A 12,838-nucleotide genomic window follows, 5' to 3' on the forward strand; every position below is an offset into this window, starting at 1 on the left:
AAAAATCTTTAAAAAAAAAAAACACAAATATAAAGATTGTTTTGAATGTAATTGAAGAAACATATTAAATAAATGGATAAATAAGCTAATGAATAAATAAATAAATATTTGAAAAGAAACTAGTGTCCTCATCCAGAGGGAGAATTATAGAAACTGAATACAGATCAAAGCAAACTATTTTCACCTTTTGGGGGGTTTGCTTTTGTTTTCTCATGGTTTTTCACTTTTGTTCTGATTTTTCTTTCGCAATATGACCATTGTGGAAATAAACTTAAAATGATTATACATTTATAACCTATATCAGATTGTTTGTCTTGGGGAGGGAGGGTGAGAAAAACATTTGGAACTTAAAATCTTACAAAAATGAATGTTGAAAGGTATCTTTACATATAATTAAAAAACATAAAATAGTACTGAAATTAAAAAAAAAAGAATCTTCCATGGTTTCTTGATGCCTCTAAGATAAAATATAAATTCTTGATCCTGGCATTTAAAGACCTCCATGATCTGGACCAACAAATCCAATTTCCCAGATTTAATTGATATCATTCCCTTTCATGTACCCTTTAGGTAGATTGGTCTGTTAGCTGTTTGCCAAACATTCATTCTCTAGTCTCCATGTCTTCACACCGGCTATTCCCATACCTGGAATGGACTCTGACTTCATTTCCTCTTCTAAGAATTTTTAATTTCTTCCAAGGTTTAACTCAGGTGCCACCTCCAATAGAAAGTCTCCTCTCATTAGTCCTCCCTCCTCAAATCATCTTGCATTTACTTATGTATAGATATAGATAGATTAAAGCACTTATCAAGCATTTACTAAGTGTCAGGTACTAAATTACTACAGATATAAATTAAAGGATACTAGAGAGTTCTTTCCTCAAGGAGTTTCTATTCTCGTGGGAAGACAGTACATACAGGGGAGCTAGAAATGGCAGAGGCTTAGCAGGAGTCTAATTTTCCAGTAGGAAGGGTATGGAAAATGGCCCAAGTGATGATGGCCCAAATGGAGATGGGAAAGCCTGGAACTAAGCAAGATAAGGCCAAAATAAATCCAAAGTGACCTATAAAGCTCAGAAATGTTAGAGTAGAGTGCAATTTCCTGGATGGGAAAAGATGAAGATGGTGGCCTAAGTAGAGATAGTCCATCCAGAAATGTCCAGGGAAGACTATATCATATCCCCCAGTACAATGTAGTCCCATAAAGGCAGCCCCTGTTTCATTTATGTCTTTTAGATCATCAGCACCTAGCAGAGTGCCTTGTACATGATATTTAATCAATCAATAAATAAAAATTAATTAAGTGCCTACTTTGTGCCAGGCACTATGCTAAGTACTAGCTATACAAATGTTTCTTGAATATAATTGGAGCTGTAAAATGTAAGTAATAATATTTAGGCCTCCTATCTCACTGAGATGTTGGGTAAAAAGAATTTTATAATCTTGAAGTTGTATAGAAATGGGAAATGTTATTTATAGGATTTGAAGGTGGTTAGAAGGCTCCTCTGAATAATTCTTTTTTATCTTCCTGTGACAGGGTTCCTTGCAAACATCTCAGTGATCCTTAAATCTCCTCAGCTTTAGCCCCACCTGCTCTACCCCTGGTATAAGAGCCATTATTCCCAGCATGTCAGGAAGACTTCCTTGGTTCCTCCTCCTTCTCCTGGTAAATTTGGTTGTCTCTTTATGGCCTGTGAGAGTCATACTGACTGACTCTGTGACCTTCAATAAGTTCATCTTCCATCCTGGGCTTCATCTGTATAATAGGAGGATTTGGACCAGATAATGTCTAAACTCTGTAATTCTCTCTGAAATAAAAATCAGTGATTTTGGGGGAAGGAAGGAGAACTGGGTCCAGAGAAGGGGGTGGATACATTCCTTTTCTTTCTCATTAGCCTGTGGGTGGTGGGAAATATACAGAAGTCAGATCCTTAATACCACCATGTCTCTCTGGATTTGTGTCTGTGTCTATCTCTTTGGGAGATCGGGAGTTTCTTCTGGAACCCCTCAAACTCTTCAGCTTCGTTGAAGACCCTCAAACACACAGGTAGGTGCCATCATTTCTAGTGTAGTGATAAATAGCCAAACAGAAATCCAAATCCAGAACTTATGGCTCAATAGCACTTCCTGGCTCTTTCTTACTGAGACTTAAACTCAGTTCTACTCTAACACTCTTTTCACTATACCGCTTCTAGAGTTAAATAGAACTGAATAGAAATATCCAGTCATCAGCTCAGTCAAAACCCATTTATTTGGAGGTATAATAAAAATAGCTATCATTTTTATAACACTTTAAGATTTGATAAGTGTTTTAGAAATATTATCTCACCCCATTTTACAGTTGAAGAAACTGAGATAGACAGAGATTAAAGTGACTCAGACAGGTTTATATATCTAGTGAGTGTCCTGAGAGTGGATTTGAACTCAGAACTTTCTGACTCGAGGCTCAGAGCTCCATATTCTGCTCTTTCCACCTAACTGCTTCTAGAGTACCTATAGAGAGGATTCCTCTTCAGGTAGGAGTTGGACCAGACGGCCTCTTAGGTCCCTTCCAGCTCCAGCATTCTGTAAATCTATAATTCATGCACTCATATCTGTCCTATGGAGAGCAGTCCAGAGATCTGGATTCAAATCCCACCCCATGGGACCTTGGCAAGTAAGCCACTTCCCTTTTGGGGGCCTCAGTTTCTCATCTATCAAATGAGCACATGGACAACTTAATTTCTAAGGCCCTTCCATCTCTAAACTCTCAACAATCCTAAGAAAGGACCCTGTTCTTGGTCTCCCCTTCAGTGAGTGACTCAGTATAACTTTCTTTTGTCAGTCAGTCAGACAGTCGATAAACATTTATTAGGTATGCCAGACATTGTGCTAATAATCACTAGGATATAAAAAAAGGTCTTTTGCAATCAGTCTGCTTGAGGGCTGTGCCCTATCTTAGAAATCTCAGTGCCTGCCACATAACCTCAAGTCAAGGTATGGTAATCACACCATAGCTCTGAAGTTTCCAAGCTGAGGGAATATTTTCTGTCTGATGTCATAAAATGGGGGGATGGGATGGTGGAGGAGGAGGAGAGGACCTTCTAATACAGCCTCTTTACTTTACAGATGAGGATCTTCAAATCCAGAGGGTAAAGGTGACTTGAGAATTCAGATTTTTTTACTCAAGGCTCTGGTTTCTCTAGTCTCCATTTCCTGGTATGTACAGTGAGGTATTTAGGACAGATGACTGCTAGGGTCCTTTCGAGATCTAATCATAGATCATCAGGCTGGAAGGGTCCTTGGAGATCACCTAAGCCAGCCACAGCCTTCACCCTTTCTCCCTGAATCTTTCCCTCGCAGCTCCAGGGTATTTTCCTGCAGCGGTGGAGACGTCCAGTGGAGTCTATGAGTTTGTGAGAGGCTGGCAACTAGACTGGTGGGATGCCCACAACTTCTGTGACCAGCGTTTTGCCCAGCTGGCTGTAGAGCCCCAAGATGAGGCTGTGACTGAGCTACTTCAGAGAAAAGTGCAGGGTCCCATCTGGCTGGGCCAGAGGACAGCCTTGCTACAGAGACGGCAGCTAAAGCGTGAGTGTTGTCCATTTAGAGGGTTGTAGGAGGGGAGAGCAGTCACAGATAACTTTGGATTTGGGCCCCTGGCAGAAATAAAAACAGGGGCCTTCTCACCATCTTGCCCAGAAACATCTCATAGGTGTGTAGAGTTAATTTTATTTTTAATATAATGTTTTATTAACTAACAAGATTTATATTTCTTCCTTCCACTCTTCTCTCTACCCCACCTCTCAAAAAGAAAAACAAAACTTAAAAAATACGCAAAACAAATTCCTATGTTGACCATACCAAAAATGTCTCATTTTGCATCATTCTTGAATCTGCCACCTCTTTTTCAAGAGGTAGATAATATACTTCATCTTTGTTCTCTGAAATTTGTCATTATATTGATAATTTCTTAAGGTTTTTTCCTCTTTACAAAATTATATTGTTCTCCTACTTCTGCTCTCTTTGTATCATGTAAGTCTTCTCAGATTTCTCTGATTTTTGTCATTTTGTGTCATAGTAGTATTCCTTTATATTTATATATCATAATTTGTTCAACCATTCTCCAATTAATTGATAAGTAGCTTTTTAATTTTCAGTTCTTTGCCACTACAAAAGAGCTGCTAAAGATATTTTTGTATATGTGACTCCTTTCACTTTCTTTAATCACTCAGTGGGAATACAGGCATAGCAGTGCTATTAAGCTAGGTCAAATTTTAGTGACTTTGGGGCGATCATTCTAAAGTGCTTTCCAGAGTGATTGGACCAATTCACAGTTCCATCAATAGTGAATTGATGGACCTGTTTTGCCACAGCTACTTCAACATGTGCACAGCATTTGGAGCTACTAGAGACCTTTGAGACCATTTCATCCAACAGATAACCAAAGAGAGGTGGGGTCCAAGCCACACAGTATGGGGCAGAACCGGGATTGGAACTCAGTCCTTCAGTTCCAAATACGTGTGCTTTCTCTGCCAGAGACCAGTCCCAGCTAGGACATTCAGCTATAGATTGAGGGGCTTGGACTGGAGGGGCTTTAGGGCCCCGGGGCCTCAGGCTCCTAGTTCAGGGTTTTCTGTAGGGAGCCCTTTTCTGGGGGCCACCATGCTCATTCCTGGGGATCACGGGGTCCCCTCTTCTCTCCCTCCCTCAGGCACGTACATACTATCCAGCCTGGTGTTCAGGGCACAGACAGATACAAGGCATGCCAGGCTGCTGGTAGACTTTCCTGCGCTGGCAGCCATCACAGTTTGCACCCATCTACAGTGGGACCTGGCCGTGGGCAAGGAGGGCACCGTCTTCTCCTATGCTGCCCCAGCCTTCACCAATGAGTTCCTGCTGCGAGGTCTCACCGCCCACAACGGACTGGTCCACTTGGCCCTCGTTATCCACGGACACCACTCCCCCTACCTGCCAGTCTTCCCTGCAGATGGAAGGTGGCACCATGTCTGTGCCACATGGGAGAAGCAGAGGGGTCGCTGGACCCTTGGGGCAGATGGCAAGCTGCAGACAGGGGCCCAGAGCCTGTCCCCATCCCAGTCCTTGTCTCCTGGAGGTGTGTTTGTTATTGGGCAGAACCAGGACTCCTTGGGGGGTGACTTCAAGAAGGAAGAGGCCTTCAGAGGCAACATCACCAATCTGTCTGTGTGGGCCCGAGTCCTGAGCCCGGAGCAGTTGGACATGGCCCAAGCATGCGAGATATCCAATGAGGGGCTGCTTTTTGGCTGGAATCGTGGGGCCCTGGAGATCGCCCCCACCCTCCAGGAGGTCGTGTTGCCCTTCAGATGCCCTGGTAAGTCCCTCCAGCAAGTCCTGCTTTTGCACTAATTCATTCTCCCAAGCATATAATAAGGGTCACAAGATTCCAAGCTATGAGAGAAAGATCATCTCATTAAACTCTATTTTATCAAGAAAATTGGGTCTCCAACAGAAGAAGTAATATGCCCAAGGTCCTAAGTCTACTAAGTAACTGAATCAGAATTTGAACACTGCTCTCCTGACTCCACTCCAGGGTTCTATTCCTTGTACTTTGCTGAACCAATTGAATTTCGGTAGGCCGCCAAACATTTAGTTAGCATTTTATTTTAAGAGTCCTTGTGGACTTGGAAGGAAAGAATGTGGAATCAAATCTCAGCAGTTAATAGTCGTGCAATCTTGGGATAATCATTTCACCTCACATGGTATTTAAAGCTTATAAAGTGCTTAGTTCATAATACTTTAAGAAGGAAGCAGTGCTCTTTTTATTACTCCCATTTTACAGGTGAGAAAACTAAGGAACAAAGAGTTTAAAAAAGCTGCCCAAGATTATACAACTAGAGAATGTTTACAGTGAGAATGAAAACCCCATTCCTTTGACTTAAAATCCAGTATTCATTCGACTATATCCAACTGTTATCACTACCGCCACCACCGTCATGATAATGATGATCATCATCACTATTATTGTTGTTGTTATTATTCCTTCCCATGGATCACTACGCTGGGTGCTAGAGGAAATACAAAGATAAATGAGATAGGACTCTGGTCCCCAGTCTGGTTCCCAATCTGGTATGACATATATACAATTACTGAGACATACGGGTAGGCTATATATACTATCAGCTAGTATCCCAGAGTGATGTCTGGAACATCCTTTGTATGACCTTCCTTAGGATGTATAAAGGAAAGGTTTGTTTTATTAATTAACCGGAGGAAGTAATTATATAAGACATAATCTGATTTCCAGGTAGTATTATACTCAGCCCATCAGCTCAGTAATCCCACCAAGGTCTCTCTAACACATGGGCAAATTAGCCTTCCTCTTCCTTTGCCCTCATCCCTGACACTCCAGAAGAATAGATCTTGGGGAGGAAACCCCATTGACCAAGTTCAAAATTTGTCTAAGATATGAAATGGTACATTGCACAAAAATCACTAAATACTTAAATAGGTCACTGGGCCTTGGAGGCAGGAAGAACAGAGCTCAAATCCAGACCTGTTTCAATATAGTTATAACATAATTGGTGATACTCCAGAAGGGATTCACACATTGGATAAAGGGGCTAGGAAGGCTGCTCTGAACACCCTTTCAGCACTGAGCCTGCTGTTTTTGCTAGAGGACTGAATCTTGTCCCCTGTACCCACAGTGCCTGTAGAAGAATGCCCAACTTTGGATGCTGGCAGTGGAACACTAGGGTCTGAGCTGTGCCTTCAATCCCTTCCTTTCCTCTGCCATTACAGGCCAGGTAGGTTTTGCTTGCCTATTACCACCTTCCAATCAGCTTCCTTGTGGGGCTAGAATCAAATCCGTGTATACAGTCAGAACTCCTGACTAAGAGAGAGGTGGTGAGATGGAGTGGGCTAGGTGTAGGGCTAGGGACTTTAAAGCTCAGTTTCTAATTCTTGAAAGCCTGCCCCTAGACCACTGGATCAGTTGTCTTATACACAAGGTGCCAAGTAGATGTTTATGTCATTTTTAATCAAATCACATTTTGGTTTTGCAAAATTGCAAATTTGGGTGAAATTTGCAACATTTGAGGTGTGGCTAAAAGAACGTTGGTTTCAGAGTCACAATTGGGCACAGTAGATCCAGTTCTATAACTAATTAAATATAAATGTTTTCAGACTTAACCTCTCTGGATCTCCCTCTCATAAAGGAAATTCATGACATTTAGAGCTTGAAAAAGCCTTAAAATTTTTTTCTTCCAAGTCTCTAATTTTACAGATGAGAAAACAGGCCCAGAGAAGTTAATTTTAATTGCCCAAGATGACACAGGCAGTAATGAGAAAAGTCAGAATTCAAATCCAAAACCAGTGAGTGTACTTACTACTCTGCTACTCAATTGTCTCATATCAAAATAATATTAACATATTCAATTAGACTGTCTCCATGGTCCCTTTCAGTTCAAATATACTATGTTCTAGCATTTTTTCTCCTAACATTCGGTGTTCTCATATCCCTTCCAGTAATAACAATCTATGTTCTGAGGTCTCTTTCAGTTCTAACATTCATTGCTCTAAAGTGTCATTCACCACTAATATGTCTTCTGTTAAAATAGTCCATGTTTCTAAGATCCTGTCCAGCTCTAGCATTCTACAGTCTATGTTTAAACATCTGTTTTTAAAGCTCCTTTCCAGACCTAACATTGTAGTCTTTGTTCTAGCAGTTAAATGTTTTAAGATCTCTTCCAGCTTTACATTTTATATTCTAATTGGTAGATTCCTTCCATCTCTAACATTCTGTGATTTGAACAGCTTATGTTCTTATTTTTCTTGAACACATTTTTTATTAAAACTTTTTATTTTCAAAACATATTTATGGATAATTTTTCAACATTGATTCTTGTAAAACCTTGTGTTCCAAATTTTCCCTCTCTTCTCCCCACCTCCTCCCATAGATGGCAAGTAATCCAATATGTTAAACATGTGCTATTCTTCTATACATATTTCTACAATTATTGTGCTGCACAAGACAAATCAGATCAAAAAGGGGAGAAAATGAGGGAAAAATGCAAGCAAACAACAAAAAGAGTGAAAATAAGATGTTGTGACCCACATTCAGTTCCCATAGTCTTCCCTCTAGATGCAGATGGCTCTCTTTATCACATGGAACTGCTCTGAATCATCTCTTTGTTGAAAGGAGCCACATCCATCAGATTTGATCATCATATAATCTTCTATTATTATTATTATTATTATTATTATAGCTTTTTATTGACAAAACATATATATGGGTAATTTTTCAACATTGACCCTTGCAAAAACTTTGAACAGCCTATGTTCTAATGAACCATCTATCTAGGTCTCTCTGGAGAGGGAAGAGAGGAGAATGGGTCTCAGAACTGACTTAGGAACAGTTTAAGCAAAAGAAAAAATCTGGTTCTCCTCCCTGAACCAGTCCAAGATGCTATGTGCTACATTTGCTTCTTTTCAGGGGTATATCAGCGACTGAGAGAAGTCCAGAAAACAGCAGATGGGGAGTTTATCAGCCGGATCAACACTCTAGCCAATGCTACGGTGGTGAGCCAGAAAAAGTTTGGGGAGTCCCAAGCATCCCATAGGACAGAGAAATTCTGCTACAATAAATTCTCACTAATTCAGACCCATTTAATTAGAATTTCAATAATTGAAAATTGACATAATGCAGTCAAGGAAATTAACAGTGTTGGCATTTCAGGGCTTGACATTTACCTTCCTAAGGAGTTCAGCAATACATGCAATAATGCTGCTTTTTCATGGCATCTGCATTTTCATTGGGAATGGCATTCCCTCCACCAGCAGCCCCCTCCCTTAATAGACTGTTTTAAAAAACTATCACCAGTCAACCAGTTTTTGGTGATATGACATTGGGTCAGTCATTTAATCCTGATGAGCTTCAGTTTCCCCGTCTGTCCCTGTGCCATGCTCCATTGACAGTTACATGTGGGGCCTGCACAGGAAGCCTCTCCCATTTGGCAGGACCTGCTGAATTTTTCTTTCTGTTGCTATAGCATTCGAGAACCCAGAACTGACTCTACCAGGCAACAAATGTGCTAATAAAGGGCTTTTATCTATTTATTACAATAGTGTTTGGTGAGACCCCAGAGTTCCAATTCCTATGTAAATTGGAGAGCAATAAAAGTATAATTTTTTTTAGAAATTCGTAACAATTGTTACTTTCTTCTGCTTTTCAACTTAAAAATCATTTTCTTCACAATAACCCTATGAGGAAAATGGCTCAAAAATTATATCCACTCTTTTCCTTGATTATGGAGTTCAGGCACCATTTTCTGCGTAACCAGACTACTTTTGCACTTAACCATTTTCTGTGTATATTTATTTTTATTAACTTTATATAAATTCTAGATATATCTTACATACCAGTTTATATGTCCTTTCTCCCTAATGGAGATCCCACTAATTAGAATCACAGTAATTGAAAATTGTCATAAATCAGACCAGGGCTATATTTTATATGTCCTTATTTTTCTCCCCCCTTAGAATGTAAGCTGCTTCTTATGAGTCAAAATTGTTTGATTTAATATCCATATTGCCTAGCACAGTGCCTGTCAAATAGTAAGCACTTAATGAATTTTTTTGATTAGTTTACAAATTAGGAAGTTGAAGGTTGGGGACTTAAAATGATTTGCTGAAAAAGTCCCATAATTTATGAGAGACTGGGACACAATTTCAACCCAGGTGTTTTGTTTTTTGCTAAACTTCCCAAGATTAGACTAAAAGGTGCCAGGCCTCAGGTGAATGCAAACAAAGACATACATACACTAAGCATAATGAGGGAAGAAACTTTTCTTTCTCTTTTAAAAAAAATTAAATATATTTTTATTTATTATTGCCCAATTATATTTTTAGTTTTTAACATTTTTTTTAAAATTTTGTGTTTCAATTTCTCTCCATTCTGCCCCTCTCTCACTCCTTGAGAAGATAAGCAATATATCGATTTTGACTGAAATCATGCAAAAACATATCTGCATATTAGCCACGTTGTAAAAGAAAGCACACACACATACAAACGTGCACACATGCACACACACACAGGAAAAACAAAGGAAGTGAAAAAAGTCTGTAAACAGTCCTCTCTCTGCAGATAGAAAGCATTTTTCATCATGGATCCTCTGAAATTGTCCTGTTTGCTGCTACTAATTAAAAACAAAACACCTCAAATAGAACTTAGAAGTTCCCTCCAAAAAAAAAAAGAGAAAGAAATAAGGATCTCTTCACATTTCATTATTACTTGGCATTGTTCTAAAATTATATTTGCATTTCTACATAGCAATAACAAAAAAAAAATCACTGGATCATTGTTTTGATCAGAATAGCTAAGAGAATTTTCCCCCAATTTAGCCATTGGGAAATGCCTTGCTCTCTGGCTCATCAACATAATCCTAGGTCCTAAACTGCAGCAGGAAGCAAAGGGACATTTGGCTTCTCTGCTCTCAGCTTTCCAGAGATGACTTTGCAGAAGATCCTGGGTCCCTGAGTGTGCCTGAGGCAACCAGCTTCTTAGGGATCCTGGAACAGGCCCTGGCAGCCCAAGAGACCCCCCTCCAGCCAGCTGATCTGCTTGCTGTGCTGAGCTTCCTGAAGAGAGTTATTGCCATCGAGGAAGGAGAGCAAGACACTTTTGGGCAGCAGGAACATCTCATCCAGAGCTTCTTAGCAGTGGCTGCCCTCCTGTTAGAAGAGCAAACTGAAGCCCAATGGCTGGAAATTAAAGAGGTAAATCTCATGGCGTGGAAGGGAGGGGTCCAGCTGCCCTTATTGTCCATCTATGGGTTATGACAGGCACCTTTGAGAAGTTCATGGGCCACTGAAGAACAGCATCAAGCCTCAGGTTCCATATTTGTTAAACCGGATAATGGTACCAACCTGCAGGCTTTTAAGGAAAGTTATTTGAAAAATTCAAAGATCAGTAGAGAGACTTATTATTAGTACTCTGCTTATCTCACTGAACCAACTGTTTTAAGCAGGAGAATACTTTGTAAGCAGTAAAGCACCACACATTTGTAAGGTTTAAATAAGAGATGTAAACTCTAATACCTTGGTCTCAGCAGTGAATATTATTCATAAGAAATCATAGTCATAAAGTTTTATCACTTAGAACACAGAAATGGAAAAGGGTATCTCTAATGCAATTGAACAAGAGTTTATTAAGAACCTATTACTTGCCAGTTACTGTTCCCCACAATGGTAAAAGAAAATAAATATTACATAGCTCATGTCCTCAAGGAGCTCACAATTTAACAAATAAGATAAGACGAGTACATTTATCTTGTTAATAATGTGATCTTATGAAGTATTATGTTTTAACATAGTCACCTCCATGACTATGGGCAAGTCCCTTCTCTTTTGCCCAGAGGCAGCTAGAGGGGACCTGTGGATAGAGCTCTAGCCCTAAAATCTGACAGATCTGAATTCAAATCCAGCCTCAGATACGCATTGGCTGTGTGATTCTGGGCAGGTCTACTTTTTAGGTCTCAGTTCCCTCAAGTATAAAATGGAGATATAGCATAAAGCCAGCACCATTCCTGGGATGTAGAAGGTGCTTGATAAGTACTTATCCTTCCTTCCCTCTCTGAAGCTTGAACTATAGGGACTTTAAGATCTTTTTTGACTTCAGGATTCTTTTTTTCTGTGTTCTAAACTGTGTCCTACTCCTAACAATTCTAGCAGCAGATAGATCTCCTGAACCTAGAGTCAGAGACTGAGTTCAAATCTGTCTAGTTCACTGGGCATATCCAGAGTTATCCTGGATAAGATACTTAACCCTTTCTGACTCAGTCTTCTCATCTCTAAAATGGAGATAATAGCGTTTTCCTCCCAGGGCTGCTTTGGGGATAAAATGAGATAATATTTGTAAATGTTTTGCCAACTTTAAAGCACTGCATAAATGCTAACTATTATTATTGTGTTGTTGAATACCATAGATCCCTTCTGTTAGCACAGATTATTGACAAAAGTGTCAAAACACAGTGAGTTGCACTGGTCACTATCAATTAGAAGGCAGTTCTTTGCTGATGTTGCAGAGTCTCTCTGAGAATGGAGGGAAGGGATACAGTTATAGAGGAAAAAGAGACTCTCAGTTCAGACTGCAAGCATGAGCTCTGTCCTCAGATCACCAGAAGTCCCATGGTTCTGGTGGAGAGCGTGGACCGCATTGCTGTGAGCCTGAGCCTCCTTCTCACAGCTGAGAAATCCAATATTTCCATCCAGAAAGGCCCCATAGGTGAGTATGCATGATAATGTCCTGACCAACTATGTGAACTGAAGAAACGTGCTTCCTCCTTGGGCTTCCCTTCATTTCTTCCTCTGTAAAGTGGCAATGATCATGCTTGTGCTTATATAATCTCAGTGTTGAAAGGAAAAGATTTCTTTTTACAATATCTCCAGCCTTCATTTGAAAATCTTCAGAGGGAAAATTCATTACCTTTCAAGATATCCCATCCTACTTTTAGATACCCTCAAATTGCTAACAAATTCTTCATTATATCAAGCTGAAATCTACCTCCCTGGAACTTCTCATTGTTCAGTCCTCTGGGACTGAACAGTATAGTTAATCCCTTTGTGCATAGTAGTTTACAGAGACAGGGTTCTCCTTAGGGATTTCCTTAGGGAATTCCCAGATGAGAAAATTTCCTCCAACAAGGCAAATCAGTATCTCTTCTGCAACTTGATAGTCTTAGAGAGTTACTTAGAACAATAGTTCTCAAGGTGTGGTCCAGAGAATCCTGGAGGGGTCTCTGAAACCCTTTCAGAGGGACTACAAATTCAAAATTAGTTTTTATTTCTAATCCAGTAAACATCTATAAATATAGCCTACATA

The 12,838-nt window shown here is 39.9% G+C and overlaps 1 protein-coding gene across 1 annotated transcript in view; it reads left to right on the forward strand.

Annotated features, from left to right (window-relative positions):
* The first annotated feature begins 2,601 nt into the window (after window positions 1–2,601).
* ADGRD2 (adhesion G protein-coupled receptor D2) overlaps window positions 2,602–12,838 on the forward strand; it is a 43,459-nt gene continuing 33,222 nt past the window's right edge. Inside the window, exons 1-7 of the mRNA XM_074284829.1 lie at window positions 2,602–2,656; window positions 3,343–3,570; window positions 4,694–5,332; window positions 6,666–6,764; window positions 8,453–8,538; window positions 10,456–10,734; window positions 12,130–12,241. Of these exons, the coding sequence (XP_074140930.1) occupies window positions 2,602–2,656; window positions 3,343–3,570; window positions 4,694–5,332; window positions 6,666–6,764; window positions 8,453–8,538; window positions 10,456–10,734; window positions 12,130–12,241 (1,498 nt within the window). The remainder of the gene's footprint in view (window positions 2,657–3,342; window positions 3,571–4,693; window positions 5,333–6,665; window positions 6,765–8,452; window positions 8,539–10,455; window positions 10,735–12,129; window positions 12,242–12,838) is intronic.

This window comes from Sminthopsis crassicaudata, chromosome 2, assembly GCF_048593235.1.
Source record: "Sminthopsis crassicaudata isolate SCR6 chromosome 2, ASM4859323v1, whole genome shotgun sequence".
Lineage (NCBI taxonomy): Eukaryota > Metazoa > Chordata > Mammalia > Dasyuromorphia > Dasyuridae > Sminthopsis > Sminthopsis crassicaudata.